At 39.3% G+C, this 10901-nt stretch overlaps 1 protein-coding gene across 1 annotated transcript; it reads left to right on the top strand.

Moving 5' to 3' along the window:
- Window positions 1-423: 423 nt before the first annotated feature.
- On the top strand, window positions 424-8834 carry cbsb (cystathionine beta-synthase b). Its single transcript, XM_078262902.1, has 14 exons — window positions 424-542; window positions 1262-1368; window positions 4148-4282; window positions 4399-4478; window positions 4563-4767; window positions 5007-5098; window positions 5255-5368; window positions 5483-5567; window positions 5663-5768; window positions 6744-6821; window positions 6905-7039; window positions 7826-7934; window positions 8039-8123; window positions 8728-8834. Exons 1-14 carry the CDS (start codon window positions 424-426, stop codon window positions 8832-8834), a joined length of 1557 nt encoding a protein of 518 aa, XP_078119028.1.
- The last annotated feature ends 2067 nt before the right edge of the window (window positions 8835-10901 follow it).

The raw sequence follows: 10901 nt of genomic DNA, 5'->3' as shown, positions 1-10901 counted from the left end.
TACCATTGTAACAATATTGTTTTTGTTGTTATTTATATATATATATATATATATATATATATACTTTTTTGAAAACATGTATATCTGGACATAGATTCAAGCAGAACAAGAGTGCTGTTTATTCATTAGAGTTTGAAAGGTTTTGTTTATGTTGCATGTGCGATTGTAACACCTGCCTTATCTTCCTGCAGGTAAGCTATGCCTTCTGTTTCTAAAACTACATGTTTTGAAGCTGTTCCTACTCTTTGCCCACATGCAACTAACCTGATAGATGCAAATATTACTCAGGGTCAAAAGTCTTACAGTATGGATGGGGATGCTGTAACTGTGACAAGTGGCAATAGGTATTCTATAAATGAACAGGCCTGTCTCAAGGTTTAGGTTCAATCATACCACGAGATTGAGGATAGCAGTGAGAGTGAGATGGAGAACGGAGAAGCGACTGCTGATCAGTGGAACTGGATCCGTCCTGATTTGCCCAGCAGATGTACCTGGAGGCTGGGTGCACCTATTTCAGAGTCACCTCATAGCCACCCAGAACGGTGAGAGTCATGTTAATGAAAGCTCGCAAAATAAATCTGTGGTTATTGTTGAATTAATGCTGATAGTGTTAGTATGGTCAAAGTATGAGACAACAGGGCCCTGGGTATGTAAAAGACTACCCCTGCTACATGGGAGCAAAATTATTGGACTGAAATAGACACAAAACGACTACAGCTGCAGATATGCAATATTAAAAGACTAAGGACCAGCAGCAACAACAACAACAAAAATTCGGACATCCCTACTTTTAACTGACTTTTCCAACAAAGTTTTTTAATAAACAGTCACTTTAAACAGAGGCTCTGGCTTAGGGGCCCAATACTGTACATCAGTAGGCCCAAAACGGTAACCATGTTCAGTAATCCTAGTAAAAGTAGAAAAAGGAAGAAAAATGAAATGCACTTTGCATGCACCCAATAGCTTACAGTACATGCATGCATCAATTTACATAAAGAGCCCAGGGTCATATGCCATCACGGTTTTGGGATGTTAATTGTATTAAATGAGTGTGTGTTTCTTGACATGTTACTACATATTGATCAGTGAATTGGACAAAACCATTGGCTGGAATGTCACACATAAAAACGTTGCTTGCAATAGCCTTGATAGTGGTTAAGATACTCCACAGGCACGTGTGTATTCATCATTGGGTAAATATGACCTTGTGTTGTATTTACAGAAAGCTGATAGTGAATTTTTCTTCTTCTCGCCATCACAGCATCAAGCCCCCCAGCATCCTCCCCAACATCCTCGGGAAAATTGGACACACACCTCTGGTCCGTTTGAACAAAATCCCAAAGGAGTTTGGACTCAAGTGTGATATTTGTGAGTAAAAGCTTTCATGTTATCCTTGCAAAGCTAACATATAGCAGTTGTGGAAGAAGTCTAATTATTTACTGAAAGAGTTTGATTCTTTACTGAAGTGAAAGTAAAAATACCATAATCTAAATATAACCCATTAAAAGTAAAAGTCCTGAAATCAAAATGTTACCTAAGTTAAATTACAAAAGTATTAACAGCAAAATGTAATTGAAATATCAAAAGTACTCATGCAGAAAATACAGATACAAAGACATGTAAAAGCATTTCAATGTTGTAATTTGTCAATGTAGAGCCAATTTTAGATACTTTGTATACTACTGGGTAGATTAATAGTATAGTACTGTATCACATCATACCATATTATACAGTCTATGCATCAAACTGTATAAGTATATCATGTGTTTGTTTGTTTTTTTAAGTAAAAAGTAACCAGTAACTAAGTGTCAAATAAATGTAGTGAGGTGAAAAGTGCAATATTTCCTCTGACATGTAGTGGGGTAGAAGTATAAAGTAGTATAAAATGTAAATACTCAAGTAAAGTACAAGTATGTCAAAATTGCATTTAGGTACAGTACTTTAGTAAAAGTACTTAGTTACATTCCACCACATCATATGACACACATGGCCACATATCCTATCATAACAGCAAACTGCATTGCTGAGAAATAACCTCCACATCAGTGCACAAAATTATTTAAACTTTATACTTTTTTAAGTATACGCTCTTGAAAAGGTCAGAACCTTAAAAAAAAAGAAAAGAAATGGGAAGTTGGTGCGATACTTGTTAATCAGTTGCAGGAAGAAATATTAATAGTTTGAATCTTGTCTGCATACTTATCATGCAGATAGCTAGAGATGAAAATAGCATGGTGAAGATGAACAGTATTGGAGAGTAAAAGGTTGTTTTCCCTTTTTCAGAAAAGGAGAGACACTCCTTCCTCCTAACAACAGCATTATTGTTTTCCTTCCTGGAAAGTGAAGAAGTTTCAGTGTGCAGTTGGCTCGCTGGAAGTGATGGTTGCTCAGCAGCAGTAGATTAGAGAGTCAAGTCTTACCTGGTAAACAGTCTTTGGGTACACTGACTTCTTTCAGGGTATAAGGCATGCAGACAAACATATTAAATGAATACGTGCATGCAGAAAACCTGGTGTGCTTTTATCAAGGGGCTGTTTATACGGCTGTGTCCCTGTTGGCTTCCTGTTTAAAATAAAGAAGCTGCTGTTAAGAAGGGAACATTAAGGTATCATGTAGCTTTTGGCCTTTTATGTTGCCAACTGTGTGCCTGTCGGTATTTTGTCTGAGGCAAAAGGAAAGACTTGTTCTTTTGGCCCACAGAGCAAAGCACAGCAAACGTTTCAGGTATGCTGCCTCAGTAGGTATACATTTGATTTCAGTACAGTATCTCCTCATCTGATCCGTCTCGTACTGGCAGCCCGGTGAGGTTATTGGGTTCAGTGAGGATGAAACCTCCCAGAAACATCAGTTTAAGCCTCCTAAGAAAAGCTCTTTCACACTCCCTTTAACTGATTAAAGTGAAGTTCTAGTTTGTTCCCATGGCTTAATGAGACAAAGGGCCTTATACTTATTTTCATGTGACAGGGATTACTCTCCACTTCAGATTTAGTTTTTTCTGATTGTACTGTCTTTGAAATGATAGGCTATTTTCGCCAAACTCTACACACTAACCACAAAACCTTACACCAAACCAGCAAAACATTATACATCTGTTAGAAAAGCAAATTCTTGCTCTTCAAACTCTTTTTGTTTGTGTTTTCCCGTCACTACAGTACACACAAACCATAATTTGAATAAGCACACAAAGCACCAACTACGCACTGATAGTATTAATAATAAAACACTGTAGATTGCAATAAAGTTTGTCATACATGTAAACACACCCACACAGGTATCCAAATGTTCCTCAGGTATCCAAAGTATGATTGTGTATTGAACATAATACACTATCAATACTAATAAGGGATGGAAGTTATTTATTTATTTTTCTTAAAATGTTCTAACACTCCTCAAACAACAGAAGTGCATTAGATATTGGCCTCCATTGTTGTCCAAACCAAATGTTTGCCGGTGGCCTGTTTATAGTGCTCAAACTCTGAAGTGAACTTGTATTTTTTAAGTGTTTTCACATGTGTTAAAAGGCAATTGGCAATAGTGTAGCAATGTAGAGACCAATGTTTATAGTTTTGCCAGAAGTGGGTTGTTAAATTGCAAACTGAGTTTTTTGAAATTTGTATTTATAAGAATGTCTTACTTTGCCGAATTATTCTTACATCATCAACAGTTTCTAACTGGATACACTGATTATGAGGAAGTACTGTTGAATAATTTTCTCAAAAGAAAAAAGAACATGAATGCATCAACTTTACCTGAATGTCACAACAGTTTTCCACTCGCTTGCTGCTTAGATGAACTAATGTTGCACACCTGTTTTCACTATGACATACTGAGCAGATGATCTCCACAAACACAAACAATACATCACCACAGTAACAGATCATAAAAATAAAACTACACACATGAAACAAACTTGTGTTCTGTTATTTCATGATGCAGAAAATATGTTGGTTGATGTTGGGAAAAAGGAAGGAAGCAACATTTTCACACGGTGTTTTAATTTCGTGGATTTCTATCCTAGTTCTGTAACAATGATTCAAAATAAAATAATGCAAAAATACATTGTATGTATTACATGCTCCTTTCACAGTCGCAATCAAACTAAAACACACTCAGTGACGGTACTTTGTTTTACGACTGTTTTATTTAGTGGCCAAGTGCGAGTTCTTCAATGCAGGAGGCAGCGTGAAAGACAGGATCGGCCTGCGGATGGTGGAAGATGCTGAGAGAGCTGGGATCCTCAAACCAGGAGACACAATCATTGAGCCCACCTCTGGCAACACAGGTACCTTGGAAGAAAGATGTAGAAGCAGGTTGTAGTCGAGGCAAGATCGCAGAAAACAAAAAACGTAACATAAACATGGCAGGTTGCTTAAAACCTCGTCCCCTGGCTGCCTGCAGGTATCGGCCTCGCCCTGGCAGCTGCAGTTAAAGGCTACCGCTGCATTATAACCATGCCTGAGAGGATGAGCAACGAGAAGGTACGGAGCTCTTTTATTTGATCACAAGTAGTTCATTATGGGACATTTGGCAAAATTAAATCTGATCTCACTGTGGTTTTTTAGGTTGATGTGTTGAGAGCTCTCGGGGCAGAAATAGTGCGCACGCCTTCTTCTGCAACTTTTGATTCACCAGAGTCTCACATAGTCACGGCTTGGCGTCTAAAGAGCGAGATCCCCAACTCGCACATCCTCGACCAATATCGTAATGCCAGCAACCCTCTGGCTCACTACGATACCACAGCTGAGGAGATACTGGAGCAGTGTGATGGTTTGTTCTTTTTGACAGATAAAAGATTGAGGTCAATACAGTGTATTGTAGCTTAGTGATAGTTTTTTATTTATAGTCCTTTAGAAGAATGAGAAATGTATTGGACAAATTGAAAGAATTATATTTAAAGGTGCCCTGTGTAGATTTATGGTGAACAAACAAAAGTTGTCCTTGAGGCACTCTCCAAATAACTGTTGTCCAAAAATGAATCTCCTTTTGCTGATTCCTTTTCCTTTCAGGTAAATTGGACATGTTGGTGGCGGGAGCCGGCACAGGCGGTACACTTACTGGTGTTGCTCGGAAGTTGAAGGAGAGATGCCCCAATGTCAAGGCAAGATGCACACCTTATTAAGAACCTTTTTTGAATGCATTTTATTTTGCTAAATCTATGATTAAAAAGAGATTTGTGTGGAGAACAGATGTGATGTACAGATAACGTTATTTATGTGTGTTTCCAGTCTCAACACTGTTGTCATGTTTGTGTCAGATAGTCGCTGTGGACCCTGAGGGCTCCATTCTGGTTGGCTCTAACGAAAATAAGACTTCCTTTGAAGTGGAGGGCATTGGATATGACTTTATCCCCACAGTGTTGGACAGATCTGTGAGTGTTTTTGCGCATGCATACATTTGAACGTGCACATTGTCATTTGTTCTGCGCACAGAGCAAAAATCATATGTCTCTTTCTGTTGCTCTCTCCCTTACAAACCTATACAGCTTGTTGACATGTGGTATAAATCGACTGACCAGGAGACGTTCACAATGTCACGCAAGCTGGTCAGAGAGGAGGGTCTCCTGTGCGGTATGTTCACTGACCAAGTGATACCGTTGTATTGTAAATTGTACTGTACTTATTAGTTCCCTGTGTATGTAATATTCTTTCCTGTTTTACTGCAGGCGGCAGCTCTGGCTCAGCCATGGCAGCAGCAGTAAAGATGGCTCGGCAGCTCGAGGCGGGACAGTGCTGTGTGGTCATCCTGGCTGACTCCATCCGCAACTATATGTAAGAGACAAATTTACTGAACTCTTGGATCATAACTTAATACAACTTTACATTTGGAGCGTTCAACAGCCAAGTTACATGGTGCTGATTCTACTGCACTTGACTTACCAAAGCCTCAATGTAATCCTTTTCTTTGTTTACGTGCATGTAACACTGTTATATAATTATAATATGTATCTCCCTGTGCAGCACCCATACTTTAGTTATTGTTTTCTACTGAAAGTGAGCTGCTTCTCCAATATACACTGAGTGTGATGATCACAGGCTAATATGCTGCTTTAATTTGCTTGTCCACCATGGACAATATTGTCCACCGTAATGATGTAACTAGTGAACTGAAAATATTCAGACGACAAGACGTAGAGTCTTCAGCCATGCTGAGGCTGTACTTTTACACTAGTTTGGCAGTTAACCAAAGGGTCTGGTTGGTAGGGGATGACACACAACCAACGCACCCTGGACATCAGAGATGTTGCAGTTTCACGTCAGCATCTTAAACCGCTTGTCCAGCAGCAAATCACACGCACAAAATCCTTAAACTTATCCCCAACTTATAAATGTCATAAACCTGGCTCTAACAAAAACTGGAAGGCATACACAATGCCAATAATTTAAAGAATGTATTGTTAAAATATGCATATAAGGTTTAACTAAATAATACAAATGCAAAAAAGAACCACAAACAAAACAAACAACCAGCTCCTGCTGTCGGTAGAGCAGATGGGGCAAAAAAAAAGAAGGGGGCCGAAGTCCAGAAGGCTGGCCTTCCATCTCCGGCAGGGCACCGGGGCCAGGTGCCCCAAATCATGCTGCATCAGCCGACCCCAAACACAGTAATGCAGGGTTAGAACAATCAGACTAGCAGGGGCCGTCACTTAAAGCACACTCTTAAACTCAAGCCTGACCAAATCTAATGTGTCAGAAACCAGAGAAACTTCTAATTTGTTTAGCTATCAAACGCATTGCTGCCTCCAGGTCAAAATTCCTGAGTGACAAGTGGATGTGTGAGAAGGGGTTCCTCAGCCCGGAGGAGCCTATGGACTTCAAACCCTGGTGAGAAAGTCAACAATGAGGGTTTAACAGGGCTACCGATCCAAGTGTTAGATGACTCATTTGTCTCACTCTCTCTCTTTAAGGTGGTGGAACATGACTGTCCGGTGTCTAAACCTATCTGCCCCCCTCACTGTATTAGCGTCTGTGTCCTGCCAGAAAACCATCGACATCCTGAAAGAGAAAGCGTTTGACCAGGCCCCAGTCGTTGATAACTCAGGGTATATCTCCTCAAGAAATGATATACATTAGTGCACCTTCAGTATCAAACTGATCCAGACTGTTGTTTAATGCAAACAAAAAGGCTGAACATATATTTAGACAAGTTCATCAGCACAACAGATGTTCCAGATGTTCCAGTTGTTATTTTTTTATCTCAGGGTCAGCTATTGAAGCGACTTGATTGAAGACAGGAAACTAAGAAGCAGTTAAGCACTAAATTAAGCCAGACTACCGAATTCATAAAATGGAGATTGTGCATGCAACAAGAGGAGGTCCAAGTAAATATAAAGTAGGTCTGAAAAACGAGAAAGCTATTAACAAAAATGAGTTGGTCCCTAGTAATCTTAGTGCGACTTTAGGGAGCCTCTCAAAAGGGCATTTTTGTTAATATCTTTCTCATTTTTCAGACCTACTTTACATTCATCTGGCCCTCCTCTTGTTCTCTATCTCTATTATTTATTAATCCTTCAATATGACCCATTGAGCAACTATAACCTGTTTGTATAGCTTTTTCATTGTTTTCATAGACAATTCAGACCCACTTCATTTTCATCTGGACCTCCTCTCATTATCTACACTACCTCCAGTTTTAAGTATGAGGAAAAAATGAATGGCAGTATTAAATGATTTAATGCAAAACATGAAGCAGACACCATTTCTTGTATGCCATGTCCACTTCTGGTATTAATCAGAATACAGATATTTTTACACCAATACAGACAGAAGCTTACACTCTAATAGAGGATCAGCAGGTGATGCGGTGTTTGAAGTGTGTTTTTCCACAGTGTGATCCAGGGGATGGTGACTCTGGGAACCATTCTGTCCTCTGTGTCGGCCGGGAAGGCCAAACCCTCAGATGTTGTCAGCAAGGTGCTCTGCAAGCATTACAAACAGGTCAGTCAGTAGAAACACATACTCTATGTATACTACACACAATACATGCATTCAAAGTTAACATGTTTACATGACTGTCTAATCTCTCAACACAACACTCTAAGGTGCACCTGACAGACAACCTGGGGAAGCTGTCACAAATCCTCGAAACAGACCACTTCGTCCTGGTGGTGCATGATCACACTCAGAGTAATATACTTTATTTATTTTAACAGTTTTTTTTGCCCTTGACATTTTGCATTCATTTAATTGAAGAGAGTAGATAGGTGTCAGGAAATGAGGGGAGAGATGACATGCAGCAAACGTCCCCAGCTGAACAGAAGTTGTTGTCAGCGTACGGTACTCAGGATGGGACGATTTGGGTGTGAATGTGATAAAATTGCTGCTTCATTTTGATTTGTTTCCGCTTTAAAAGGTGCTCGTAGGCAGATTTTGTTACTGTTGTACAGAGCCAAGCTAGCCGTTTACTTGTTTTCAGTCTTTATGCCAAGCTAACCAGCTGCTGGGATATTACAGTATATTTAACGGACAAATATAAGAGTGGAATTAACCTTTTCATCTAACTCTCCAGCAGAAGTTGAATAAGTGAATTTGCCAAAATGTTTTTCTTTTTTGCTTGAAGCAAAGGGGAAGATTTATTTGACTGTGTTGTCCTTGTTAGCTTCCATAACAAATTAATAAATACAGTAGTCTTTGAAATGTACTGCAGTCAATGTTTATCCTGCTCTGTTTTCAATTTTCTTCTATGTTTAGCGAGTAATGTCAGTAACTACAGTCTACTGTCTCGCTCCAGATAAAGCTGATGGATCAACTTGTCAGAAGCAGATGGTGTTTGGCATCGTGACAGCGATTGACCTCCTCGACTACATCACCACAGATGAGAGCCAGGATCACTCGTAGTCTCTGTGATCACTTCCTGTTTAAGACGTGGAAGATACTGCTTGCTTTACCAAGAAGCACCACGTGAGCACCTGCGGCTGAATCATATTTGAATTCAGTGGTTTTTGCAGCTACATATGTGGAGGGGATTAATTTGGTTCCACATAAGCAATACACTCTGTTTAGTATTAATTTATATAACATTCTGATTTCATTCAATTTTAAAGTTAAAGTTTGACAATATTCAAATTTTTTCTCTTTGTCAACAAATCTGTGGGCCACATTATTGCACTGGGAAACACGTTCCTTCGTTACTATGAACATGGACGCTGCATTTTATTTTGAATCTAACTGGTACAGTGCCCGTTGAAAAGTTCCCTGTTCAGAAAGGCCCGATTGCAGGTGTTGTGTCAAAGACTGTTCCCCTGTCGATATCTGTTTACCCTTCCTAAACCTGCACCAAACTCCCTAACCCTAACCATGGAGGGGGGCACTACGCATTTTAACAGGAGGGAAACTCTATTTGACTGTGGGAACAGACTCTGGAACTGCTCATCCAAACATCTTCAATTAAATTTTATTTATAGTATCAAATCATAACAAGAGTTATCTCAAGACACTTTACAGATAGAGTAGGTCTAGGCCACACTCTATAATTTACAAAGAGCAAGCAGTTAGTGCGAGGAAAAACTCCCTTTTAGGCAGAAACCTCGAGTGGTGAGGAAAACTTCCTTTTAGGGAGAAACCTCGGACAGACCCAGGCTCCTGGTAGGCGGTGTCTGACGGTGCCAGTTGGGGGTGTGATGAACAGTGGCAATTATAGTCACAATAAAGATAATGGAACTATGATTAGAAATAGTAGTTGTAGTAGTTCATAGCAGGGTGTAAAGGGCATAGCAGGACCACGGCGACAGCTGCAACCATGAGTTAGGTGCCACCCTAATCCAAGGAAAACTGCGGCACTCGACACTGTGCTTTCTTAGATCCTGAGCCATACCCCTGACATGACTGCGTCTGCTAGCAATGCTAGAGTTTACGCTTCATTTGCTGACAGCTAGCTATTTGGGCTATTTTTATGGAATTTGTTGTAGTTGTGTTCTTTAGGTATGTAGTTAAGCTTGTTGGTTTTCTGCAGCTCAGTAGGCCTACAGGTAGTGCCTACAGGCAGGCAGATGAAGCCCTCCATCTAGTGGCTGAACATTTTAACCAGACAAACTCATGATTGTGTTTCAGATGACAGCAATCTGTTGCACACTTACTGTAGATATGAAAATTTGACAGCCTTGTTGCAGAAAGTATGTATTGTTTTAATATCTGGATCTGGATTTATAGTGTGCCTCAAATCAAACCTAATAATAATTTTGGGTCAGACTTTTTCATTTAAAGTCCCTCTTCACATTTAAAAATGCTTTGGATTTATTGTTACTTTACAGGGGTTATTGAGCTTCACTGTGCAGAATGATGTGTGTGCAGAGTTTGACACTAGAAAGCTGTTTTCACTTTCAGCTGCTGAAGGCGAACGTTTATCTGTGCTCACCTTAAATCCAACTTTAAGTGCATGTATGAGAATGATTTGGAAGTCATTCATGGTCCAATATGCAAATTAAACAGAAAAAACCCATCGGACACAAATTATTATTTAAAGCAAATTATTTTTTTATCCTAAAAGAAGTCTAGGGAGATTTTTTAAGTTAATAATAATAATAATAATAACAACAACAATAAACTATTTATATAGCACCTTTCATAACATGTAAATGCAGCTCAAAGTGCTCCACAAAAAAAACTTATTTATAAAACACAGGTATTAAACACAGAAAAGTGAAAAACAGTATAATTATAAAATCCTAAAGAGATAACAAATATAATACTTATAATAAAATTAGTTAATAATGATGAAAACAATTGTAAGATACAAAAGCCATAGAACTAGTGCAGTGTGATTAGAAGAGTAAAAAAAAAAAGAAGAAAAACCCTGATCAGTTGTTCCATGACTCATGTCCTCATTTGGCCTGTTGTTACCAGGCGTAGTGTCTCAATAGACCAGAGGGGGGCAGTACTGACCCACTGCAGGGACACAGGCAGCAC

Source organism: Sander vitreus, chromosome 11 (assembly GCF_031162955.1).
Source record: "Sander vitreus isolate 19-12246 chromosome 11, sanVit1, whole genome shotgun sequence".
NCBI lineage: Eukaryota > Metazoa > Chordata > Actinopteri > Perciformes > Percidae > Sander > Sander vitreus.
The sequence above is the reverse complement of the archived record's forward strand: the minus strand, read 5'-3'. Positions and strand labels throughout refer to the sequence as shown.

Excerpts from the sequence above, each read along its gene's own strand:
- cbsb (XM_078262902.1), top strand. The coding sequence starts at position 424 with ATGGAGAACGGAGAAGCGACTGCTGATCAGTGGAACTGGATCCGTCCT. Across the intron at positions 7,040-7,825 it reads CCAGTCGTTGATAACTCAGG|TGTGATCCAGGGGATGGTGA; the intron begins GTATATCTCCTC and ends GTTTTTCCACAG. Across the intron at positions 8,124-8,727 it reads GGTGCATGATCACACTCAGA|ATAAAGCTGATGGATCAACT; the intron begins GTAATATACTTT and ends GTCTCGCTCCAG.